We start from the raw sequence: 27,067 nt of genomic DNA, 5'->3' as shown, positions 1-27,067 counted from the left end.
TCCAACAGGGCCCCACGCGGGTGCTGCAAGAACAGCAACGCCCGGGCTACTGGAGGCGGGGCAGCGTTTCCACTCAAAGTGAAGTTTCGGAGGGATTTAAAATCTAACCACGTTTCAGGGTAGACCGGACAGTCCCGAAGTAAATAGGGCAGCTGAACGTTAGAAAGCCGCAACTCCCTGTGATAGGGACGGTCTCGTTTTAAAAAAGAGGTCCTTTATAAAACCTTTCAGTAAACATTGCAAGGGGATTCGCTTCCCTATCCCCCCCCCTTTTCCTCACCCCCCCCCCCAATACTTCCCTGCCCCTAGGAAATTGTAGCAGTCAACCTTTTTTTTTTTTTTTAAACAAAAAGCTTAGTTAGACGGACTGGCTATTGTATGTGTAAAATAGGGACTTTTCATAGTAATGCAGTTGAGTAAACTAGGTGACAGCAGTTTACAGCAAGGTACCTGCATGGAAAAATGGTAGGAAATAACTTTAAAAAAAAATTAATGTAATAGGAACCAGACATGCACTGGTAATTACAATACACTGAGATGAATTAAATGAAGAGGGTGGCAGCTTAAACCAGACAGTCTTTTATACATACATACTATCAGATACAGTCACTCAAACACTGGTTCTTGGATACAGAAACTTTTTGGGGATAAAGACACATTTTTGTTGAAACAATGTTTATGATCGATCTCTCTCTCTCCTTTCTGTTCACAATCTTCCTCAATCCTGTAATCAGCGACATCTTATGTTCAGCAGTCATTGATTTCTCCCGAGACATGGATCTTCCCCTACAGCAACTGATTCCTTGCTCCTGCAGCATGACACACACCTCTGGGCCCAGAGTACCCGAGAACAGCAAGTCCTGACAGCTTAAAGGGCAGAGACCCAATTCAACTGAAATTTAAAGTAATTGTGACCTTTTCACAAGCATTAAAGCTTCATACTTGCCATAAGAAACAACTTCCTTCGGGCAAGGCTCCATATTCTGCATACTCCTTTATTGACCTATAGAGCCCTACAAATCCATGGACTGTGGATTGGATGAGGATACACACTTAGTATCTGCACAGGGCTCTATTCACCAATAACTTCTCTTTTACTCACTGCCTGAGTCATGGCAGAACAACATTACCCTTTTGATTTTCTGCATTTTTTATTTAATAATATATTAAAACATATAAACACTTACCATGATTGTATGATACAGTGTATCTTACATATGCACACAAACATACATGCCAGAGATGTGAGGCATGATTTTGCCTGACATGTCACAGGCTTACAACACCTGGTCATTTCCAAAGGTCACAGAAACGTATGGTGACCTCTCTTCCCTGTAACAAACCCCTGGTCTCAAAGTCTTGCCTTCACCTCAGTTTAGGTGAGTTCTGGCAAGTAGGGGATGCAACTATTTGAAGCATGGCTCTGTTCAGGTGATGAGTATTGGTGTGAAAGGAGTGTCCCTGGGATATAGTCTCTTCTCCCAAAAGCCTACTCAGCTTCTATTGATTATCAATAGGAATACTGCTCAGATTAGGCTGGGTTCCAAGGTAAATTCACCGTAAGAATGGTCTTATCTGGCAGTTCTCTGAATCTTCTTCCTCATCACACTCCCACGCTTTTAATTTTCTCTCCTGCAGATGCACGATCTCATGGTGCACTGGCATGCATCTTATCCAGACAGCCAGTCCAGAACAGGACGAGCCGGCCATCTTTGTTCCAGCAGAACTCTGTGAAGTCTTTCAGCAACCGATCTGCAAACTTCTCATCCCCTGTGGCACTGGACCTCCACGTTTTGGTCAGCATGGTATTGTGGGCCCAGTTGTAACCAATGCGCTCTTCACAAAACATGTTCTGGTTGGCTGAGCTGGTGGAGTTGCGCCGCCGTCGTTGCTGTCCACAGGAAAATTTCCGCTTGGAGTAAGGCAGCTGCAGAGAAACCGTCCCTGTGGGAACCGGACAGGAGTTTAGTCCGTGGTCAAGGCTAGATCCTAGCACTGTCAGCTGACCCAAATGTTTCTAAGGGAAAACTAGACTGAGTTTCATTTATTGTCTCGTGTAGCAGGTAAAGATGCACTCAGCATTACCCCACTGCTACTTGCAAGGGTAACAAGGCTCATCGATTCCTTAAAGCAGGTACTCAACCTGCTGCTTTTTACTCGTGGCAAAAGTAATAATGCTTTATACTTATTGTAGGAGATGACTGGTCTCTCCATTGCCTTCTGTTTATGACCCTTTGTCCCAGCTGCTACAGCTATTGGCCAGCTGATCAGTGCTACTGAAGAACAACATTGGAACTAGGAGTGCAAGAATGGCTCTCATTGCCTGCCAAGCATTGCTCACCTGTGACATGGATGTACTGGGGTTTGTTCTCAGATGGGAAGTTGAATGCAGAGGCAGAGTATTTATCTTGCACAAATCCAAATCTGGGGAAACAAACACTAGAAAGAATGAGGCTATTCCTGTTGGGACTCCTACAACCCATGGGATGGGAAAGGGGTGGGATGGGGAATTCTTTCCCCAACACATATGCACATCCTTCTCATGGTCCAAAGGGAAGGAGGCAAAGAGGGAAGGAAGGGATCCCCAGGTTCTCCAATCCTGTTTTTTCCTGAGCATGGGGTTGGTCTCCTAGCTTATGTATGAAGCAACAGAACCAATAACCCAATCTGGAATGTTATCTGGCAGTCTGTTAAAAGGACCCAGCTCTCTCTCTCTCTCTCTCTCTCTCTCTCTCTCTGTGTGTGTGTGTGTGTGTGTGTGTACACACACGTATGTACGTACGTACACATACACAAAAAAAATTAGGAGAAAGCTACAGAAAAGCTTCTGGTATGGTGCATCAAGTTATAGGAATTGTTTGATCAGGCTGGACAGTTCTGCCAGATGACTAGTGCTGCTTTGGGAACACACATCCCCCTCTGGGCTGAAGAAAACACCATTTTGAAGCAAAAAAAGGTCCATTCCAAGAGCCAGCTTCTCCGTGATAGAAAGAGAGCCTGAGTTAAGCACTGTGAAACCAAATTCCAGTCAGGGACCACACTGAAGGCTTTGTGAAGACCCATAACAGGGGATGTTACACAGCCAGCCAAAGGCAGGAAGGATTGGCACTGGGAAGCTTATTTGTGCCTTCCAATTAACTCCTCCACCCTTATTGGCCCTTCTCTCACTAAGCAGTGTTCAAAAGAACACCATCAATTCCTCCTCAACTTGTTCCCAGCCTCTCACTACAGGTGTCAGATCCCAGTTACTTGCTTATTATCACTTAAGTTATCACTGAGAGATTCAAATCAGGATTGTCCCAAGTGCTGTACACAGAGATGATGACAGTCGTTATCAGAGATACAACAATTTACCTGTTTCTAGCCTAAGAGAATGGGACACCTTTAGAACCTAATGTTACACTTAAGACAATCCGTAGGGTTTGCTAATGAGTGACAACATTCCTCCCACATATTGAGAGCATCCATCCCATTCCCACCCACTGCCAACTGTGCACATTTGAAGACATTCTGATTAACTTAGTTATCTTTCAGAGGACTTCAAGGAGACACATAACTCATGGTCTCAAGTTTAACAGTACTACTTTAAAGCTCAAAAATCTGACTAGATCTTTACACCACACTCCACCATCATAGCCAAAGATGGATTTGACTCTCGTCTACCCTGCTACACACATACCTGTGTGCAATTGCCTCCTGAAGCAGATGCATGCGATCCCAGTAAGTTTCAGGTTCAAAGCCTGAAACAAGAGAACCAGACAAAGGTCAGCTGAAACCATTTAATCTTAACCAACCCATAAGAGGCTTCCTCAGGCCAGCTCCATTGTGTGCTTCCCCCTATTCCTTTAAGCCACCTCCTTTGGTCCTATTTTATCTGTCAGCACTCGCCCTGAACTCCCAGCATCCCATTAAGAGGATTTTTTAAAAACACCAACAGTTGATTCATGAACCAACCCTGGATTTGGCTTTTATGACCCTGGAAGGAACATACATAAAACAGTAAATACATAGGATTTGAGAGGGGAGGTTTCACTGTTTGTTGCTCTTGCGATACTATCGAATATTGTCCCATGTTTCTACTTTGCCCACCTTTGGGCATCAATAAGAACTTAGTTTTGGCAAGGGGGAAGGTCTGGGGTTAAAACCAACTCACCCTCCGTGAGGGTCCCTCACCCCAAATGATGAATATATTTTTATTTAGTGAGGATCAGGAAAAAAATTAGCATGACCACCATTTTGAGCATCAAGGCATTAAAATAGCCTATTTAAAGCCAGTGGGGCTACACCTGTACCACAACATGTAGAGTATTCATTGCTCTTTCTGCATTTACAGTCAGACTCCAGGAAGAGTGTTACCAGGGGTGAGAACAATTTAATCAATAAAATGAATTTTTAAAATTTGTAAACTGTGTTCCTTTTCAGATCATCCCTCTGTATGATGCATCTCTCTGTGCTGGGACTCATGAAGCGCTGACCTCTGGGCAAGGCTCACAGTTGAGGCTTATCACAATAGCGTCACTAGGAAGGGAGAGGTCATACTAAAGAAAAAAAGGATTGCAGTTCCAGGCACTTAATCTCACAAGCAAACCTTCCTACCCAGAATGTAACCATGGCAACAAAAAGAGGATGCCAACCAAGGAAGCCTAGCCAATATAATCTCAGAGAGGAGGGAATGAACAAATGAAAGATACAAATGCAGACTGGCTAGCAGGATGGATGGGAGCTGTTGGCAGAATGGGCTTTTATAATTTTTACAAAATGACAGCACGGTTAACTACCTGACATAGTGTCTATAGAAGCATTCAGTGTCATGGCAAAAGAGGAGAATGAAGGACATGGAACTCTCCCTGTTGATGGGCACCTCTCATTACCAACATGATGCTGTGGTGTGTGCCAACTGCCCTGAAGTACAGCTTCCCTCCTCATCTTTCCCTCATCATGCTGAATGAGCTGTATCCTTAATAGCAGATAGGAGGGAATGTAATGGCAGGCATCTTATGCAGCCAGAGAACATATTGTAGGTGTGATTCTTTATGCTAGCTACACATCCCAGTGAGAGTTCTCCCTGCAAGAAGGTACCCAAGGCTGGCTGGGGAATATTTCTTACCATCAAACAGATGCTCACTGCCCTCCTTCAGCAAGCAGCTAACATTGAGTGGGATGAACAACTGTGCTCGAAGTGGGTCTCCATATAGGTAACTGGGCAATGCAAATGGACCCTCCAGGACTGGAACCAGCAAGAAACCACAGGACGTAGCTTTCCGATGCCAACCCTGAACCTGTGAAGGGATTCAAATAATGAATCACATCGTGTATACCTGCATGGAAAGGAGTACTTATGTGGATAAGAGCAGCTTGTCTCGCCAACAACAAATCAGACACGCTCAGTTACCAAGGGCTTTGCCTGCTTTGCATACTGAGCATGCAATCATCTTCATAAGCAAAGCAGCACAAATACAAGATTTCAAAATTTTATTTTTTAAGGCATGCCACATAAATCAGAATGCTCAATTAGATCAGGCCATTGCAGAGAAGCTAACTGAAGTCTTTGCATCAGTCCTCACTGCAGAGGATGTGAGGTAGATTCCCCAAACCTGAGCCATTCTTTTTAGGTGACAAATCTGAGGAACTGTCCCAGATTAGAGATGTCATTAGAGGAGGTTTTGGAACAAACTGATAAATTAAACGTAATAAGTCACCAGGACCAGATGGTATTCACCCAAGAGTTCTGAAGGAACGCAAATATGAAATTGCAGAACTACTAAGTGTGGTATGTAACCTATCATTTAAATTAGCTTCTGTACCAGATGACTGAAGAATTCCTAATGTGGCTCCAATTTTTTTTTTTTTTTAAAAGGCTCCAGAGGTGATCTTGGTAATTACAGACTGGTAAGCCTAACTTCAGTACCAGGCAAATTGATTGAAACTACAGTAAAGAACAGAATTATCAGACACATAGATGAACATGATTTGCTGGGAAAAAGTCAACAAGGCTTTTGTAAAGGGAAATCATGCCTCACCAATCTATTAGAATTCTTTGAAGGGGTCAACAAACAGGTGGACAAGGGTGATCCAGTGGATATAGTGTACTTGGATTTTGAGAAAGCCTTTGACAAGGTTCCTCACCACAGGCTCTTAAGGGAACTAATTAGTCATGGGATAAGAGGAAAGGTTTTCTCATGGCTCAGTAACTGGTCAAAAGATAGCAAAAAAGGGTAGGAATAAATGTCAGTTTTCAGAATGGAGAGAGGTAAATAGTGGTGTCCCCCAGGGATCTGTACTGCGACCAGTGCTGTACAACATATTCCTAAAAGATTTGAAAAAGCAGTAAACAGGTGGAAAAATTTGCAGACGATACAAAACTACTCAAGATAGTTAAGTCCAAAGTAGACTGTGAAGAGTTACAAAGGGATCTCAGAAGACAGGGAGACTGGGCAACAAAATGGCAGATGAAATTCAGGTGTTGATAAATGCAAAGTAATGCACATTGGAAAACATAATCCCAACTATACATACAAAATGATGGGGTCTAAATTAGCTGTTACCACTCAAGAAAGATCTTGGAATCATTGTAGATAGTTCTCTGAAAACATGCACTCAATGTGCAGCATCAGAATATTAGGAACCATTAGGAAAGAGACAGATTATAAAAAAAAAAAAAAAGGAAAATATCATAATGCCATTTTATAAATCCACAGTACGCCCACACTTTGAATACTGTGTGCAATTTTGGTTGCCCCATATCAAAAAAAGATTTATTAGAATTAGAAAACGTACAGAGAAGGGCAACAAAAATGATTAAGGATATGAAACAGCTTCCATGTGAGGAGAAATTAAAAAGACTGGGACTTTTCAGCTTGGAAAAGACGACTGGCGGGTGGGATATGATAGAGGTATATAAAATCATGAATGGTTTGGAGAAAGTGAATAAGGAAGTATTATTTACTCCTTTACACAACACAAGAACCATAGGTCACCCAATGAAATGAATGGGCAGCAGGTTTAAAACAAAAAAGAAAGAACTTCTTCACAAGATGCACAGGCAACCTGTGGAACTCATCGCCAGGGGATGTTGTAAGGGCCAAAAGTATAAATGGGTTCAAAAAAGAATTAGATAAGTTCATGGAAGATAGGTCTATCAATGGCTATTAGCCAAGATGGTCACGGATACAACCCCATGCTCTGGATGTCCCTAGCCTATGGCTGCCAGAAGCTGGGAGTGGACGACAGGGGATGGCTCACTCAATGATTGCCTGTTCTGTTCATTCCCTCTGAAGTACCTGGCATTGGCCACTGTTGGAAGACAGGATACTGGGCTAGATGGACCACTGGTCTGACCCATTATAGCTGTTCTTATGAATGCACTTAAAATGGGATATTTCTAAGGAAACTGATTTAGCCTGATTACAGTGAATGGCCAAGGACTGCTTAACTGGAACAAAATTTCCATTTAGAAAGAGGATGTACGTGACCAATGCCAAGGGTCTGAATGGGGAGTAAACGGTCTGGGATTTCTGAATGCCAGTTTCTTGATACAGAAGTTGCCAAATTACAAAAAGAAACAAAGTTAAAGTAAACAGCAAATGTAGAGAATTTCTTGTATTTTTATCCTTGGTGTTTTCAGTGGGTTTTTAAAAAGCCTCTTTGCTGAACTGGGACAACAGGCTGCCTACCCCACGGGCTCCATTAACATTTTTCACTGCTTTTCATTTTAAAATTCAAGGTACAGTGGGTTACACTGTACTGGCTCTCTGCACAGGGTCAAATCCTACACAGTGGCTCAAGTGGGACTTAAAAGTAATGCCTTGGCCTCGTGCTGGCTCTCTGCACAGGGTGAATTTAACCCATTAAAAGAAAGAGAATGCTACACCTAGGATAGGGTGACTAAACACACTGATTTATAGCAATGATAAGAGACACAAACTCAGCAACACACATTCATAGCAGTAGCAACAAGCAGCAAAATGGTCATTCAAAATCATACAAACTTCACACCACAGCATCTATCCTAGCACTTCTCACTGGCTTCCCACTAATTGCCTTGCTGAATTTCCCTGCGCACTCAGGTAAGGACACATTTAGTCAGCTTGGCAAGTTTGAGAGCATCCAGGATACAAGGACCCTTACCATCTCAAAGAGAACAGCTGCTGTTACTGCCATCCAATGCAATTTGATCTCGAAGGCAGCATTCAGCGAGAAGTTGCCATGGTAGTAACAACTGCACCACTCCAGGCGGTCAGTGCGGTTATTCACATCCACATCCAGAGTCACTGTTCGCTGCTCGGGTACTGTGGCAGCTATGCAGTTACGGAGTCAAGAGTATTTTAAAAAATGTATCCAGAAGGGGAGAGAAAGAAAATTAAAATGAGACCGATTCGTTTTAAGCATGGGTTGCTTCATCCCCCTGCCTTGCACTTTTAGGACCAACAAAAATAGCCCAAGAATCTTGCTAGCCTAGATCACAAGAATGAAAAGGAGAAGAGAATTCCACCCACACCAGGAAACTCTGCTGCCCCAATTCCTTTCCTCCAGAAATGATTACTCTAATCAGTCCAGTGACATCTAATCTGGGGTAGATGGGGACTCCCTCCTCTAGGAATCAGAGTAGCAGCCGTGTTAGTCCGTATTTGCAAAAAGAAAAGGAGTACTTGTGGCACCTTAGAGACTAACAAATTTATTTGAGCATAAGCTTTCGTGAGCTACAGCTCACTTCATCGGATGCATTCAGTGGAAAATCATTCTATAATATGTTCTATAATTTAGTAGTATTCCAGTGTGGAATTGAAGGTGCTATGGAGGGCTACCCATGTAACATTTGCCTCTGAGGCATTCCAATTTGATTATAATGTTCTTTACATTTCTCCATAAAAATCACAACACTGCACATTTTTACACCAGGGAAGGAGTATTCCAGAGTTTACAATGACAGCAAAAAGGAGATGAGGAATGCATTTAGTTTCCAGAGTAAAAGTGGTCTATATTAATGCAATGTTAAGGCTGCACATTACAATTTTTAAAAAGGCAAAAAACCAAAAAGGTTCCTACAGCATTATCATCTTTGGCTTATTGCATTTAGGTAGCATTCTTTTCTTTTTTTAAATTAGTATTTCTGTAATGCATAGAGGACCCCTCCAAGACCAGGGCCACATTGTGCAAGGCCACATAGTACAGCCACATAGTAAAAGAAGGTCCCTGCACCCTAGAGCTTACACTCTATATAAGTGAGGGCTTGTCTACACTTACGACTAACTCACTAACTCAGCTGCAATCGATGCAGTGGTGTCCATTTAGTGGGTCTAGTGAAGACCCGCTAAATCGATGGGAGAGCGCTTTTCTGTCAACGAAGCGCAAAGTAAGTCAGAGGGAGAGTGTCTCCCGTCGACAGAGTGTGGTGTAGACACCGCTGTAAGTCGACCTAAGTTACATCAACTTCAGTTACATTAGGTCGACTTACAGCTTTAGTGTAGACCAGCCCTAAGACACAAAGGGTAGGAAGGGAAAACAGAGGCACAGGAAGAGGGAGGGACTTGCCCAAGGTCACACAGCAAGTCAGCAGCAAAGCCAGGAATACAACCAAGGTCTCCTGACTCCCAGTCCAGGACCCTACCCCTTAAACTAGACTGCCATTTCTTGATTTTCTTATTACATGCCTTAGTTTAATATGTTTCTGTGCTGTTCGATATTGGACATAAAATACCAACGATATGCACTAAGGCTGTGTTAATATTGCTGAGACATTTCCCAACCTGAATATTTGAACTGTCTTTGATTAACTGTTTGGTATTTTTTAAGCAGAGAAAAGGAATTGCTCATGTTTTGTAGTCTTAGCATTTAAAAGTTCCCAATTAAGTTTTGAAATTCAGCGCCAAGATGGAGGGAATTGGGGCAAGGGCAGAGTTTCCACCTTTGCTTCTGCTCTAATTTGTCAGGAGACCATTTTCTAGGAGACTGGGTTAACAGTGCAACATCCTATTGCTTATGCTGTAATTACTTTAGCTTGGCAACAGAAAAAGAGATCGAAATAAATAATAATAATAAATGCCAGAGGTGTCATCTTGGAGAGCATGCAGATGCTCTTTTGTAAATAAGTCTCATCACTTCCTGGCAAAGATTTATCTCCTCCTACTCCCATCTAGGCCAGGTATTGTCAGACATACCAACATCTTATTCTTTTATTTTTCTTGCTGCTTTTTACTCAGATATCACTGAAGATGCACTGTTGTGGGTGGCTTAAAGTTACAATACCAGCTTTTCAGGAGCCATGCAATGTAACGTAAATGATGAACCACCACAGAAACCCAGTTTGGGATGTTTGAGGGAAGCATCCCAATAGGAGGTAAAGCAGAAGCAACTAAATCAGTAAGGAAGGCAGGTGCTGTCTGCCAGCGCAGCTGCCAGACACAACAATACACCAGCCAATTTGTATAAATTAGCACATGCTGAAGAATGAACTCCCTGCTCCACTGCTAGATCGTTTCTCCTCCAAGTTACTGGTAACACAAGACTCTCTATCAAGACTGCAAACTGTCTCGTTCTACCTTACCCAGTGCCTCTATTCACAGACCAAACAACTGGAGGCAAATCCCCATAGGAGCACTCCTAACAATCCCACAACTTCAAAACTATCACTGGATTAGCATTTTAAATCTCTCTAAATTTAGGAGACTCAAATGGGTTCTTAGAAAATGGTCCTAATTTGAAGTTATAACAGAAGACCTCTGGCTTTCCATACGCTTGGCTGATTTTAAGAGAACTCACCTGCTTCCCAACTGTGTCTTGTACCAGTATTAACTAATGAGTTATAGTGCACATTGGAGAGGAGCAGACAGGTTATTCTTCAACCAGAGATTAATTATGTACATGGTTATAATTACTAGTGCAGCATGCATTGCTATAAATCAAAAGGGACAAGATTACATATATCACAGATCAGATTTTCATTGGGAAGGGAAAAGGGACAATCATCAGATAAGTGATAGGGAAGTTGGCAAGGATAAGGATTTTACGGGTACACAGAGCTTGTTCCAGAGCTCCCAACACTTGCATGCTGTTTCATATCACAGGCTGACATTTAGGGAAGGTGGAGGAGGGGAAGAAATCAAATGCAGCCAAAGTCAAGAGAGGAACAAATGAAGTCACGTGGACCGGCTGCCATTGAGGTTAGTAAAGCTTCCTGCCTCAGATGTACTGGTAATGTTTTTGGAGTGTTTAGATGAGAAACAGCATTGAAGTGGCACACAAACTTGTTTCTTTCTGAGAACAGGTAACACCACATTGTTTACTGTAGGAAAATCCAATCATCCTTTAGAACAAACCAGAATGGACAACAGCAGCAGTATGGAAGTGCTTTTCATCCCAGAACAGCAAAACTGATTACGGATCATTATCTCCATTTTATAATGGGGAAACTGAGGAACAGAGGAGTGAAGTGGTTTACCAAAGCTGCATGGTGAGCCAGACACAGAGTCATGAGCAGAACCAAGGTCTCCAGAGCCTCAGTCCTCTGAACCACACATTATCTGGACACCAGGCTGGGCTCAGGTTCACCTAGCTCATTAATTATGCCAATAAGGTTTTGTACTGGCCAAAATGATAGCTTTAGTGTGAAGTAGGTAAGGAGCCTCCTGCTCACTTTAGCTTTAGATAATAGAATTGTTAGCTTATTGGTCTAGGCCCCTCCCCTCATTTTTCAGTTTCTTATGCTGTTCCTCTTTGAACAAAGCTTTCAAAAATATACACAGATTACCATAGCTTCAGATTTAGAAGATACAGTTACTATACAAGAAGAAGGGTTATGACACTTCTCTTCAGAGGAGTCAAACATATAACAGAAGAGCACTGGGGATTCTCTCTTTCTAAATTTAGATGAGATTTTATAAGATGCATCTTATAAATCTGAAGTTATGGCAATGGACTTTTCTAGCATGTTTTACAGGGAACATATAGCATATGGCAGGAGCAAGTGACTCAAACTGGCCTGGAAATGCAACAAGAAGATGACAAAGCACACATATTAGGACATATAACTAGTGAGTTTCACTGGCTGTTAGTGGTAGAAAAGGCACCGTGTGTGTGGTCTTTGTGGCACTCTAGTGAAAAGTGCTTTACAATGAAAGGAGATTTTAAGATGGGATAATGATATCCACTCCCATTGCATGCCCTGATGTTCCAGATTCAAACCCCCAGTTCATTCACACTGCTGGTATCTTTTGTAATTGTGGCGCCAGGTGTCTGACCTGGAGTTCTTCCCCATTACACCCTGGACTGGTGCCACCACGGTCTCCAAGTGTCACTGTACACAGGACTCTCCTACACTTCACTCCATTCTCAACAGGAAGAGTATCACCAGGGCTCTTGCCACTGGCAAACACTTGTTGAGGAACATTAGATTTAGTTAAGTGAAGTTTTGGTGCTCTGTTGTTCTGACATGTCATCATTTCCATGTGCACAGCAGGGACCGAACTCCATCATGTGGTTGTGAAGAGTCACACCAGCTCCCCATGGAGACAGGAGAGGAGTATTATCTCTTCCTCAAACTCTGAGGATGGTGGGAATATTTTAATTTTTTGCTTTTAGGTAACAATGAATAGAGATTGTTCCTCTCAGCCAGTGAAACGCATCCCGGAGACATGACAATGAGACCACCTGCATGACAAATGTACGGCCAGCATGAGATCTGCAGCCTGTTGCTGGTCCACGTGAGATCATACCCTTGGTTGGCTGCTATTCCCCTTCAAAACTACTCCCTTGTACTTCACCAGATGTCATCTGTGTTCCGCATCTACCTAATAGTGCGGCTGCCTGGCTCCGTCCTCCGAAACTGCGGCTAAAGGAACTGTGCCTACTTGCATAAGAGGCTGGGCGGCTGGGAAGCCAGGGCAGGAGGAATGCTGGGATTTCTGAATGCAAGAGCTCTTCTGCCACAAATGCCACCTCGAACCATTTCCTCTGGAAAGTGGAGAAATCGTCCATTGCTGCTGTGTGCCACATGGTGGGCGGCTGCTGCATACCCACTGGATAAAGGCAATGGGAAAGACTGGTCAGTCAAGAACAAGGATCCCTTAACACACAAGGTTACCATTACACTTCCTGAGTTTCTAGAGTCTAGGTTCAGAGGGAGCTGAGATCTCACATTTGTCCTCCGATTCCCATCCTGTGAGTCGACAGTTCAAGGAAATCTGGTGATCTTTTCTAAAGGGTATGTGGTGAAGAGGATGGGGAGAGCTGAGTTGTCCATCTGTCATGAAATTACCCTTCATTTTTTGGTGTTAAATTCACAAAGGCTAGTACATCTCTTTGGATCCCTATACACCAGAGGTCTCAATATCCCGGCCCGTGGGCCATCTGCGGCCCGAGAACCTCCCCACTGCGGCCCATGGAGGAGAGACGCATGTAGACAAGCTGCTGGCAACGTCTGCTGCAGGCGCCGCCCCCTGCAGCTCCCATTGGCTGGGGGAAAGGGACAGAGATACAATCACCAGTCGCCGGGCAGAGTTAGCCACGGAGGCAGCATCACTTTTTTCCACAAAGAATATAAACAAGTCAAAATACAGAACACAGCTATCTGATGCCCACCTTGCTGCAATCCTGAAGGTTTCAAACTGCTCAGTTACTGAGGCTAAACATCAACAAACTGACAGAACTGAAGCATTGCCAGGTTCCTGGCAAACACTAAAAACCTCTCTGGCAGGCAAAGAATTGTATAAAGTTGTATCACAGATTCATTATTTCTGAGAAACTCAAAATAAAAAATACAATATAAACGTTTTCTTTTCTGAACACCATCTTCAGTGACATTACTGGCCCGCTGGGAGGATTTGAGGACTGGCACTGGCCCTAAGGTAAACTGAGTTTGAGACCCCTGCTATACACCATCCCCCTTCCTGCAAACATTTATTTAAGGGTGCTGCTCCCCTTTCAAATCCCTTCTCAAGATGCACTTCTGCTGCAACACCTACAACAACTCAACAAAATTCAAGGGCTACACTGAAGGGCAATAGGGGAAAGCTCAGTAGTTACATAAAAGCCTGACCTCGGTCCGGCTCCTTATCGACGACAATCTTGTAGAAGTAGAACCCATAGATGAAGGTGCGCAAGGCCTCTCCAGATGCGTGAATGATCAGCTGCTCATCCAGCATTTTCTAAAGAAAAACAAATGAAAAGCAGCTTTCAGTGGTGAATCGGGGCTTTGGGGTTGGAACGGGGAGACGTCAGGAAAGTGAGTCTTTCCTTTGGAGACATTAAAGGTTCAAGCTCCTCACCTGTAAAGATGAGAATGGCAGCAGTGCTTCCCTAGACGTGCCAAAAACCCAGCAGGCTAGTAGTGAATAGGGTCAGAAGTCCTCATCTTCCAGATAAACTGTATTTTGTCCCTTTGAAGTTCCCTACTAACTAGACTCTTTCCACTCTGTGTACTACCTCCAGTGTTTGCCGTCTTACTTATGTGCCTTTGTCTAACATATGTTTTCAGGGAGCTGTAAGTAGCCATCATGTGGCTTCAGGGCTCAGAAAGGTTCTAGGATCCTCTTTGCTAGCTGGTGTGGTGTGGAGTCTCAGTAGAAATGAATTCTAGAGCATTTCTGAGCCTCAAAACACAAACCCTGATGTGGTTCAACAGGGCGTGTGTGTGTATTACACGTAGTGTGTGTACTTATGTAAGTATCCTTGAACAGAACAGTTTTATGCTCATTGTTCTCATGACAGCTCCAGTACCCAAAGCAGTTATTAGAAGAAATTACAATCACACTGCAGTGACTTACACTCCTAGCTAAAACGAGGGCTTTTGGTAACCACCAGTCAGTGTGAGATTGTATGTAAAACTGCCACCATCACACCAGCAGGGGAAAAAAATGCAACACCTATCGCACATCATCATGCTGCTCTGTGATAGGACATCTAAAATCAAACCACTGAAGAAAATATTTTTTCCAGCCAGTATCTGACTTACAAAACAAACATTGTTGCATATTTATTGTGATCTCCATCTCAAGCTAATACTTACTGGGGGAAGGAGAGGTATAAAAACCTAGTGATGGAAAGTCACATTTCCCTACACATACGTAGTAGTAGAGACATTCTTGAAAACTATATTAGTAAGAGGATTTTAAATATGAGAGAGACACGCACACACACAGTTTCCCAAGATCTATGCTTTCCCCAGTAAATGGGACATTTCTCTCACCTGCATGATGTCAATGGCCATAGCCTGGGTCTGCACCCCTTCCAGGTTGTTCACCAGCCAGTGGACAACCTCAGCACTGATGAAACAATACGGAGAGAGGCCCTTCTGTTCAGAGAGCAGCTGGATCCCTGTACTGAATCCCAACAAGTTAAGCATGTAACTAACATGAACTGAAATCACACAGAAAGACAGAAAAATTACTACTGCAGAGGAGGAAAACCCAGAATGAGAAATCTGAAGTTCTCTGTAGCTTGTGTACCATTAGTCTCTGAGACGGCAGAAGATTGTATTTTGCAATGGAGAAAGCTCCGAAATTACTCCCTCTACAGTGACTCCTGCTTAGGCAGGCCTGGGACTGTAGCACCTGAACTCTGTGTAGCCACATTTTGTACCCTAATTTCTACAGTGACTCCTGCTGGGAGAGGCTAGAACTGAATAATACAAAGATCACTTAAGAAAAGCTATTCCACTGTAGACCATGAAACTCTTCCATTGGGGGCCCACCTATCAAATCCTGCTTCAAAGCCTCACAGTGAGATTTTAGGCATGTTTTGACTCAAAACTTACGTGGGGTGCTTCATGGCTTCAAGAATCTCGATCAGAGTAGAGGAAGAAGTCAGGGAGCTCGCAGAAGACTGCTGAGAGCTGGAAAGTAAACAAAATTGTGTTTAAAAGTCCTGTATCTGCCAGTCTAGTTTAACAGATGTTGAGGAGAGCTGCTGTTTCTTCTCTTCACAGCAATAATTGTTCCATGTTTTATCTTCTGTTCTTGGTGCATGTGCCAGTAATTTGCAAAAGGGAGGAGAGTCCAAGCATGCAGCTCTCGCCTCAGGAAACCTCCTTAGTGCAGCACAGAGCAAAGGGGAGGAGTTAGTTACCTTTAAGGAACAGAGATGACTAAAGAAGAACAAGTGAAAGCTGCAAGCACATTTTTGCACTGGATTTACTCATGCTATACAAACCCTATTTGCATGCACTGTAGTTCAGAAGCAATTCAAAGCATGCCATTTGAAAGTTATTAACATGGGAAACAGGTGCTACTGTAGTTTATTTTTAATACCACTTCCCCCATCATGTTTCACCACCAGATTGGAACCCCTTGGATTCCAACAACCCACTTGATCTAACGATGCACTGGAGGGTCCCCTGTCTCCTCAGAGAAGAGAAGATATTGATTTCCACATCCATTCAAACCCTGGCTTTCTCAGAGTGCTCCACCAATAGCCACAAAAAAGTTCTGGAAGGAGCAGACTGTTGGGGTGAGGGAAATCAGGCTCATGTCTATTCAGTGCTGGACAACTGGGCTAGAAGGCTGGTTTTTAGTGCCACTATTCAAGGACAGCATTCTCCATCTAAGTCACAGAACATGATCTTCAAGTGACATGTGCCTTCCAGTGCTGACACACATGAAATGAGCACAGCACATATTGTCCTATGTTTCCTGTGCTAAGTACCCCTCCTGCCCCGTAACCAGCAAGAGGAATGTATTGAACAGAATATCATTACTGAACTGCTATGCTCGTCTTACCTGTTCTCAGTGGAGCCAGCTGTGGCATATCCCTGGTCTCCTATATTCTGGGAGCTTCCAAAGGGCTGAGTGCTGCCCCTATCAGCTGACTGGCCTGTGTTTATCAACATGTTGCCATCTAGGGTTGGAGGAACTGTCTGATCTATAGAGACCTGTAAGGAGCGAGACATAGCAACACCTTTACACAATTCACAGCACATTCCTTTTTCGACTTTCCCTGCCTCTCGTAAGCACCCCAGCTCAGACTCTTCACAGGGCAAGCAGTCCTTTATGCAACCATAGACATGTACAACAAAGACAAACACGGCCTTGTTTTGATCGGAGCTACTGACAACTCTGCAATTCATTACATCAGTGTCCCAGATTGACCCAGATTAACATAAAGATCACCAAGTAAGCAGCAACCGTGCTAACAGAATTGGTAGCAAGGTAGCAAAGCTGGCTGCAGCCTGATATTTTCAAATTTTAAAAACGAACAAGGAAGGATTTAGATTTAAGAGAATAAGCACCACCACACAGCCATGGTGACTGATAGAACAGGAACTCAAGTCACTGAATGGAAGCGGTGAGCAATTTAAAAGCTCACTGCTCTTCCTCTGAGATTGAAGCATGTGAATTCACCAGAGGGATTTCAGTTTTCATTATGGAAAACAAAAAATAAAAAAACACCCATGCACACCTCTCTCTCTCTCTCTCTCTCTCTCTAAAAAGAAGCCATAATCCATCTATCTTTGATTTTTTTAGGGTAGTATCAGAAAACTGATTGGCACTCGCCCACAGCCATGACACTGAGTGATACTACAGGACACTTTCCTCCTGCAGAAACACTTGTACTAGTCCATGGCAGACTGAATAGTTGGCAAAAATTAACATAAAAGCCTTTCAGAAAGAACAGGAACGCAGAAAGATTCAGCAAAAGACAGGCTGTAATTATCAGCTGCCATCTGCCATTAACACATATGGCATAGGGAAAGACACATTATGTAAAAGCTACATAAGAGGAGTGGGTGAGGGAGATGTGAATGGCAGAGAAAGTCTAACTCAAACAGGTGTATAATGAGGGCTTATCTGCCTTTATGATTCCACAGTGCCCAGAGTCAAGCACAGGACCTGACTGAAGGCATACAGCTCCCCTTGGCGGGGAGTTTGATGGAGGATGACAGCCAGTTCGGGGGGTTGGAGAAGGCTTTACTCTGTGTCACCTCTCCTCACTGCCATCACCCAAGCTCTCACACTTTGCAAATTGTGCCCTTTCGATACAGCCAAAAGTGGCAGATGCTCCATATTGAAGCTACAGCACATTCATCCCTCCCAACCCCAGAGCTGGCTTGGACTAGCAGCACCTTCTGAGGATGCATTACCCTGTAATCAACTACTAAGGAGTGCGCAAATGGCATCTGACACTACTACCCCACGTTTCAGAGTAGCAGCCGTGTTAGTCTGTATTCGCAAAAAGAAAAGGACTTGTGGCACCTTAGAGACTAACCAATTTATCTGAGCATAAGCTTTCATGAGCTACAGCTCACTGCATCCGATGAAGTGAGCTGTAGCTCACGAAAGCTTATGCTCAGATAAATTGGTTAGTCTCTAAGGTGCCACAAGTCCCCCTTTTCTTTTTACTACCCCATGAGACCACAGTGAATTCCACAATGTTTCCACCCCTGAGTAAGCTAAGAATTCTAAGGTGGCACCTTGACCTGGTTCTCTACAGCACCAGCTATCGAGGCAGATACCACAGGAGAGATTTAACAGAGAATTAGACAAGTAAGAGCTATTGCCATCCTTGTTTAGTGAAGGTAGAAATCAGGAACTTACTAACAATGTGAAAGGAAAAGTCTGAGTATTTGGCAAGTAAAGAACAACAAGGAAGGGTTCAGGAGCATCCAAAACACAATACAAATACAGAGCTGTGGATGGAAATAAGTGCATTCACCAGCAGTCCCTTTGTATTAATTACTACCCTTTTAGTGCAATGCACATCTCACCGCTGCAAAAACCAATGAGCACGGGTGGTAACTAGCCCAGGCCTAGCTTCCTCAGTTACAAGTTCAGGACCTGAGATGCAATTCATTGTTTCAATCCAGATGTCAGGGATGGGAAGATCTGATTCAAAACTGACCTGCGGGTAGAAGGTCGAAGCTGTGCGTGGGCTGCGAACAAACTCCATAAAGAAGGCCCCATCCTGAAGGCATCGGAGGAAGTAGAAGCAGTAGCAGCAGCAGCAGTGACAGGAACAAGGAGGTGAAGAAAAGCAAAGACAGCATTGTGCAAGTGTGCAGTCACCACAGGGAGGGAGTGAAAACCAAAAAGACACCTCCATCCAGATAGGCAGGCAGATCAGAGTTCAGAGCATCGGCAGACTCTGTTCTGAGACATTCCACCTCCCTCTTACAAATGCCCCAGACAATCACATGAGACTATCACACTAATCAGGGGCCTGGCCAAGCACATGCAGCTCTGAGCACAGCCTCAAAGTCTATTATGGTGTAGGGGAGAGGGAGAGAAATTCACTGTAAAGAAGCTCTTTCACCAATGTCAAAGCATGCACAAATTAAATGGGCACGCCCCCACCTACACACATACCTGGCATGGACTCTTCCCTTGCTGCTAACCAAGGTATTGTGCCAAGATTCTCTCCCGAAAAAAGATAAGGCAATTGAGCCCTTTAGCTTTTCATTTGTGTTTTCATTCTTTGTTGCCTTCTTTAGGCAAAAGCCTTTCTCCAGTCTGAAGTTACTAAGATGGGCCTGTATCTGGGGGTACATGTACACCTGACTTAAGTCCTTAGGGGCTTCACCACGTGGTTATAAACCTGGCACCTTCTTTCGTGCAGGAACATGGCAGGTAAGCTGTGGCCCCAAACACAAATGCTAATACAAGTAACTTTACAAACTGCCAGGTGTTCCCCGAATGGTTTTTGTACCAAGCTAACTCATCATGCTAACCACTCATGGTTGGCTGAGAACTACCCGCTAAGTTGATCCAGCATAGTGTCCTGCAGCCTGGGAAGGTGCATTTTGGTGTGACTTTGACTCAGAATGCTCCCTCTTGTCTGTTGATATAACACACAGCTGTGGTCGTGTCTGTCAGCACTTGGATTGTTGATCCCTGGGGTTGCAGCAAGGATGCCTTGCATGCCAGGTGGATGGCTCCGAGCTCCAGGATGTTTATGTGATGCATGAGGTGATGTATTCCAGAAGTCTGAGACATGCTCTCATTGATGTTTTTGGGTGAGGCTGAAGTTGCTTGATGAGGTTTGCTATTGTTCGGAATCTTTCATATACTAATGGAAACATTTAATTGTAACCTGTGAATGTGAAAATACCCATTGCTCTCTTTAAAATCTCTATTTGTAGGTATTTATAAAAGAGCTTATCACTGGAGTATCCGGACACTGCCAGTGACTGATGAACTTGTCTGAACTCTACACTAAATCTTCCATGAAGGATAGATTTTAATATGGCTACTTTTTGATTATGGCCAGCCGTATTTGTGCTTAGAGCAAGGTCTCCTATGTAGCATGTGATAAAATACTTTGCCAGTGCAGTCAGCAGGAATCACTGACAGCCAAGCTATTCCTTCCTCCATCTGTAGAGCATGCTGGTTCCCCATATCACTCTCCTCCCCCACGTCCTGCTATGTGAAATCCCAGCAATGCAAAAAGTAGTGTGGTTTTTAACTAGGGAAGAGGAGAGCAGAAGTGCAGGCTACTATGCAGTAGAGGTTTAAGAGGAGATTTTATAGCACAAATTAAGGTCTGAAGGTTTGCAAATGTACTTCAGTCTTAACGTTCTGCATCTAGCTTTCCAAGTTTAAGTGTATTGACCCTGTCCTCTCATGGAGCTCAGTGAGGTCCATGTCTCCAACACAAATAAGTTTTTTTCTTAGTGAAAAGGTCAAAACTTCAGTGCCAGTTCACTTGGCAATACAAACTACATTCAAACGCAGATCTTCAAGGGGATGCTGTATATGCCCTGGATACTGTACCATCGGGCACTTTCTTAATGGTCAGTGCCAGGGCACCAAAGGGGCCCTTCTCAGGCTGTTGGCTGCTCCTCGACAGTTAATCGTGAGACAAGTCAGACTCATGAATCTTGTGTCATGACTCAGTAGGCACCTGTGCCTCAGCTCTGGAGCAGTGCTCATGACGAACCCATCAGACATTATGAAAGCCAGAACGGAGGCAAATAAGTGCAACTTCTTGGTCAACATAGCCCTGGAGGCTTAGGGTGGAATCTCGGCTCCCTGGGGCTCTCATGGAGAATGACAGACTGGAGGACTGAGGTCTAGAGCTGCATCCTTCCTTTCACTGTCCAATGAGGCTTACAGAGTGCTCCAAGAGGGACAATTTTAAGCAGCCTTTGAGTTTGCTTAGAAAAGAGGTGATATATGGTACATCGCTCAGGAACACATCCCTCTCCTAAACAAAATAGGCACTTAGAGAGCTCATCATTAAGTGGCATTGAAGCTTCCCACAAGGGGCAGGTTTCAAACCTCGGAGATTCAGCTTCTGCCATTTTGCTAGAGCCCCTGTATGGGGCTGTGTATGTGGTGTTTCTATCTTAAAACCTGAACCTGTCTAAAATAAAGCATACCAAGTTGTGTGTGGTCAATGGGCAAGAAGACTAACTTACGACTAACTGAGCACAGTGTGCAGAGAAGCAGGCCAACGCGCCAGGGGTTCTGTCTGTCACAGGTGTTTAGAATGAACTGAGGGACAGCTGGACCTGCCCCACCCTTTCTGCCTTGGGGGTGTGGGGGGAGCCACAAGGACATTTAGGATGCAGCAGCAGCTCCAACAGACATTGCTAGCTTAAAAAAATCTGACCTCACATGCATGGCACATATGCGAAGCAAGACTGGAATCTATGTGTACAATCACTCCAAGAACTCTCTGTTACTTGAGAATGTCTCCTCTGAAATTATCAACTAGAGACTGGGCCAGAGTGTTGTTACCTTGCGTGGGCTGTCCACATAGGTGGGAGTGATGGCAATACTCCCACTCTCAGCAGGTTGGGCAGAGCTCTTCCCAGCAAGCATTGCTGCCTGCTGCTCCCCCAGGGTCCTAAAACAAAGGATAAAAAGCCATAAAGATTGTTACATAGTGTCCCAGGTTGGACCATACACTGGCTGAAAACTATTGTTTTGGGAGGAAGCATTGGTGTGCTTTCTAGAGACAGATGCTTTCCCCTACACTCAAGCTCAAAGGGGTCTATCAGTTTTTTAGAAAAGGATGATTTTACCCCATATACACAATACCTTGGAGCCCTGAATCTATTAACTGCTTTTCCTAACACACAATACTTGCTGCCCTCTGAATATGTTCAAAGCTCTCCCTTAGTACACTAGCATCACACTCCTTGTTTTCAGTGGTGTATCTGGTACCAGCACTCTTGGAATTTACTCACCATCATTCCTAAATTATTGCTGGTAACACATCTACTTAGCCTCAGTTTTACAGCCATTTTAGGCAGACACTTTTGTGCAAATGCAGCTAACGTAGAGCACTTTCCACCGGGATTTGCAAAAGGAATACTACTAGAGTTTATAAAACGCGACCAACTCCTTTGTCTTATGATGGAAGTTGTTAGAGTGAAAATCTCTTACAAGTAGCTGAGCATTTGGTTGGTTTTTAAGAGGAAAATGGCAGTTGGGACTGCAAAAATAGATTATGTCTTTTTTTTAAAAAAAAACCATGAACCTATAGACTATTTCTGCCTGAGCTGACGTATCTCAAATATGGACATTCAGTCAAAACAGAGCCAGTATGAACGGACACAAACATTTTTCAGATATAGAAAAGAAGATTAATTGACATTTCATAGAAAATGAACAGGTGCTTCCCCCATCCCACAATGTATTGCTAAGCCCAACACAAAAACAGAAGGAAGAGGTAACTAGGCCCTGGTCTACACTAGGAGTTGAGGTCAAATTTAGCAGCATTAAATCGATTTAACCCTGCACCAGTCCACACAACAAAGCCCTTGTTTTTCCCGACTTAAAGGGCTCTTAAAATCAATTTCCTTACTCCACCTTAGCGCTGAAATTGGCCTTGCTGGGTCGAATTTGGGGTACTGTGGACACAATTAGATGGTATTGGCCTCCGGGAGCTATCCCAGAGTACTCCATTGTGACCGCTCTGGACAGCACTCTCAACTCAGATGCACTGGCCAGGTAGACAGGAAAAGGCCCGCAAACTTTTGAATTTCAATTTCCTGTTTGGCCAGTGTGGCAAGCTGCAGATGAGCATGCAGAGCTCATTAGCAGAGGTGACCATGCAGAGCTCATCAGCAGAGGTGACCATGATGGAGTCCCAGAATCGCAAAAGAGCTCCAGCATGGACCAAACAGGAGGTACGGGATCTGATCGCTGTATGGGGAGAGGAATCCGTGCTATCAGAACTCAGTTCCAGTTTTCGAAATGCCAAAACATTTGTTAAAAATCTCCCAGGGCATGAAGGACAGAGGCCATAACAGGGATCCGAAGCAGTGCCGTGTGAAACTTAAGGAGCTGAGGCAAGCCTACCAGAAAACCAGAGAGGCGAACGGCCGCTCCGGGTCAGAGCCCAAAACATGCCACTTCTGTGATGAGCTGCATGCCATTTTAGGGGGTTCAGCCACCACTACCCCAACCGTATTGTTTGACTCCTTCAGTGGAGATGGAGGCAACACGGAAGCAGGTTTTGGGGACGAGGAAGATGAGGTTGTAGATAGCTCACAGCAAGCAAGCGGAGAAACCGGTTTTCCCGACAGCCAGGAACTGTTTCTCACCCTGGACCTGGAGCCAGTACCCCCTGAACCCACCCAAGGCTGCCTCCTGGACCCGCCAGGTGGAGAAGGGACCTCTGTTGAGTGTACCTTTTAAAATACTATACATGGTTTAAAAGCAAGCATGTTTAATGATTAATTTGCCCTGGCATTCGCGGCTCTCCTGGATGCACTCCCAAAGCCTTTGCAAAAGGTTTCTGGGGAGGGCAGCCTTATTCCATCCACCATGGTAGGACACTTTACCACTCCAAGCCAGTAGCATGTACTCAGGAATCACTGTAGAACAAAGCATTGCAGTGTATGTTTGCTGGCGTTCAAACAACATCCATTCTTTATCTCTCTGTGTTATCCTCAGGAGAGTGATATAATTCATGGTCACCTGGTTGAAATAGGGTGCTTTTCTTAAGGGGACATTCAGAGGTGCCTGTTCCTGCTGGGCTGTTTGCCTGTGGCTGAACAGAAATGTTCCCTGCTGTTAGCCATGGGGAGGGGGATGAGAGGAGGGGCTAGCCATGCGCTGGGGGGGGGGGGGGAGGGGAGGCAAAATGCAACCTTGGAACGAAAGCAAATGTGCTATGTATGTAATGTTAACAGCAAGGTTTACCATGAAAGAGCGTACACATTGTTCTAGAAAATGTGTCTTTTTAAATACCACTGTCCCTTTTTTTTTCTCCACCAGCTGTATGTGTTTCAAGGATCACAGGATCTTCTCCTTCCCAGAGGCTAGTGAAGATTAGAAGGCTAAAAAAACGTTCTCTGACCTCATGCTGTCCTCCCACACTGACAGAGCACAGACGAATGCGTGGAGGCAAACAATGTCAGAGTGCAGGAAAGCACAAAATGACCGGGAGGAGAAGTGGCGGGCTGAAGAGAGGGCTGAAGCTGAAAGGTGGCGGCAGCGTGATGAGAGGAGGCAGGACTCAATGCTGAGGCTGCTGGAGGATCAAAGTAATATGCTCCAGCGTATGGTTGAGCTGCAGAAAAGGCAGCAGAAACACAGACCGCCACTACAGCCCCTGTGTAACCAACCGTCCTCCTCCCCAAGTTCCATAGCCTTCTCACCCAGACGCCCAAGAATGCGGTGTGGGGGCCTCCGGCCACTCCACCCCAGAGGATTGCCCAAGCAACAGAAGGCTGGCATTCAATAAGTTTTAAAGTTTTAAACTTTTAAAGTGCTGTGTGGCCTTGTCCTTCCTTCCTCCGCTACCCCTCCTGGTGCTTCTCTCCTCCACCACCCCTCCTGGGCTACCTTGGTAGTTATCCCCCTATTTGTGTATGAATGAATAAAGAATGCATGAATGTTAAGCAACAATGACTTTATTGCCTCTGCAAGCGGTAATCGAAGGGAGGAGGGAAGGGTAGTTAGCTTACAGGGAAGTAGAGTGAACCAAGGGGCCGGGGAGGGGGGTTTCCATCAAGGAGAAACAAACAGAACTTCCACACCATAGCCTGGCCAGTCATGAAACTGGTTTTCAAAGCTTCTCTGATGCACACCGCACCCTCCTGTGCTCTTCTAACCACCCTGGTGTCTGGCTGTGCGTAACCAGCAGCCAGGCGATTTGCCTCAACCTCCCACCCCACCATAAACGTCTCCCCCTTACTCTCACAGATATTGTGGAGCGCGCAGCCACCAGTAATAACAGTGGGAATATTGGTTTCGCTGAGGTCTAACCGAGTCAGTAAACTGCACCAGCGTGCTTTTAAACGTCCAAATGCACATTCTACCACTATTCTGCACTTGCTCAGCCTGTAGTTGTCCAGGCTGCCTGTGTATGGCTTCATAAGCCATGGCATTAAGGGGTAGGCTGGGTCCCCAAGGATAACTATAGGCATTTCAACATCCCCAACGGTTATTTTCTGGTCTGGGAATAAAGTCCCTTCCTGCAGCTTTTGAAACAGACCAGAGTTCCTGAAGATGCGAGTGTCATGTACCTTTCCTGGCTATCCCACGTTGATGTTGGTGAAACGTCCCTTGTGATCCACCAGTGCTTGCAGCACTATTGAAAAGTACCCCTTGCGGTTTATGTACTTGCTGGCTTGGTGCTCCAGTGCCAAGATAGGGATATGGGTTCTGTCTATGGCTCCACCACAGTTAAGGAATCCCATTGCAGCAAAGCCATACACTATGACCTGCACATTTCCCAGGGTCACTACCCTTGGTATCAGCAGATCTTTGATTGTGTTGGCTACTTGCATCACAGCAGCCCCCACTGTAGATTTGCCCACTCCACATTGATTCCCGACTGACCAGTAGCTGTCTGGCGTTGCAAGCTTCCAGAGGGCTATTGCCACTCGCTTCTCAACTGTGAGGGCTGCTCTCATCTTGGAATTCTTCTGCCACAGGGCAGGGGAAAGCAAGTCACAAAGTTCCATGAAAGTGCCCTTACGCATGCGAAAGTTTTGCAGCCACTGGGAATCGTCCCAGACCTGCAACACTGTGCGGTCCCACCAGTCTGTGCTTGTTTCCTGAGCCCAGGATTGACGTTCCACCACATGAACCTGCCCCATTAGCACCATGATGCCCACATTGCCAGGGCCCATGCTTTGAGAGAAGTCTGTGTCCATGTCCTCAACACTCTCGTCACCGTGCTGATGTTGCCTACTTGCCTGGTTTCGCTTTGCCAGGTTCTGGTGCTGCATATACTGCTGGATAATGCGTGTGGTGTTTAACGTGCTTCTAATTGCCAAAGTGATCTGAGCGGGCTCCATGCTTACCGTGGTATGGTGTCTGCACAGAAAAAAGGTGCGGAACGATTGTCTGCCATTGCCCTGACAGAGGGAGGGGCGACTGACGACATGGCTTATAGGGTTGGCTTACAGGGAATTAAAATGAACAAAGGGGGTGGCTTTGCGAGAAACTGAATGGCCCCCTCAAGGATAGAACTCAAAGCCTCAAGGACAGAACTCAAAAGTTGGTTTAGCAGGCCGTTGATTTCACAGAGGGAGGGAAGAGAAAATGAATACAAAACAAATCTGGTCTATTTCTTGTTTTGAGCCACTTCATCTATCTTTATACATCTTGCTGGCAGCAGACTGTGCAGTACGACTGCTAGCCATCGTCATCTCCTGGGTGCTCGGCACAAGACGGTGCAGTATGACTACTGGCCATCGTCTTCTGCTGGCTGCTGATTAAAAGACAGTGCACTGCCAGTAGAACTCAATCGCCATGAGACGAAACTTAAAAGGGAAATGACCTGGCTGAGTCACTCCCATGTTTGCCCAGGCGCCCCTAACCTCATCGAGTTCGGTTAAAAGAGCACCCAGGACTACGTCGATGTCGGCTACCAGTCATACTGCTCTGTCTGCTGCCAAAAGGCAATAAACTGCTGCTGTGTAGCAATGCAGTACCGCGTCTGCCAGCACCCAGGAGACATACGGTGACGGTTAGCTGAGTGGGCTCCATGCTTGCCATGGTATGGCATCTGCACAGGTAACTCAAGAAAAAAGGCGCAAAACGATTGTCTGCCCTTGCTTTCACGGAAGGAGGGAGGAAAGGGGGGCCTGACGATATGTACCCAGAACCACCTGCGACAATGTTTTAGCCCCATCAGACACTGGGATTTTTTACCCAGAATTCAAATGGGCAGCAGA

The 27,067-nt window shown here is 44.8% G+C and overlaps 1 protein-coding gene across 15 annotated transcripts in view; it reads right to left on the bottom strand.

The window, feature by feature from the left end:
- Positions 1-596: 596 nt before the first annotated feature.
- DEPDC5 (DEP domain containing 5, GATOR1 subcomplex subunit) overlaps positions 597-27,067 on the bottom strand; it is a 65,250-nt gene continuing 38,779 nt past the window's right edge. For 7 of the 15 annotated variants that reach the window (XM_077835474.1, XM_077835479.1, XM_077835485.1 and 4 more), the window contains 12 exons: positions 21,666-21,774; positions 18,829-18,891; positions 16,710-16,861; positions 15,749-15,826; positions 15,182-15,314; positions 14,033-14,141; positions 12,786-13,013; positions 8,128-8,297; positions 5,108-5,279; positions 3,680-3,740; positions 2,342-2,424; positions 597-1,944 (listed from right to left, as the gene is read on the bottom strand). In XM_077835474.1, coding sequence (XP_077691600.1) covers positions 1,649-1,944; positions 2,342-2,424; positions 3,680-3,740; positions 5,108-5,279; positions 8,128-8,297; positions 12,786-13,013; positions 14,033-14,141; positions 15,182-15,314; positions 15,749-15,826; positions 16,710-16,861; positions 18,829-18,891; positions 21,666-21,774 — 1,654 coding nt within the window. In that variant the 3' untranslated portion in view covers positions 597-1,648. Of the gene's footprint in view, positions 1,945-2,341; positions 2,425-3,679; positions 3,741-5,107; positions 5,280-8,127; positions 10,892-12,785; positions 13,014-14,032; positions 14,142-15,181; positions 15,315-15,748; positions 15,827-16,709; positions 16,862-18,828; positions 18,892-21,665; positions 21,775-24,810; positions 26,205-27,067 lie in introns of those variants that run through there. The other 8 variants (XM_077835482.1, XM_077835483.1, XM_077835484.1 and 5 more) reach the window with 6 other exon arrangements.

This window comes from Eretmochelys imbricata, chromosome 15, assembly GCF_965152235.1.
Source record: "Eretmochelys imbricata isolate rEreImb1 chromosome 15, rEreImb1.hap1, whole genome shotgun sequence".
Classification (NCBI taxonomy): Eukaryota; Metazoa; Chordata; order Testudines; family Cheloniidae; genus Eretmochelys; species Eretmochelys imbricata.
The sequence above is the reverse complement of the archived record's forward strand: the minus strand, read 5'-3'. Positions and strand labels throughout refer to the sequence as shown.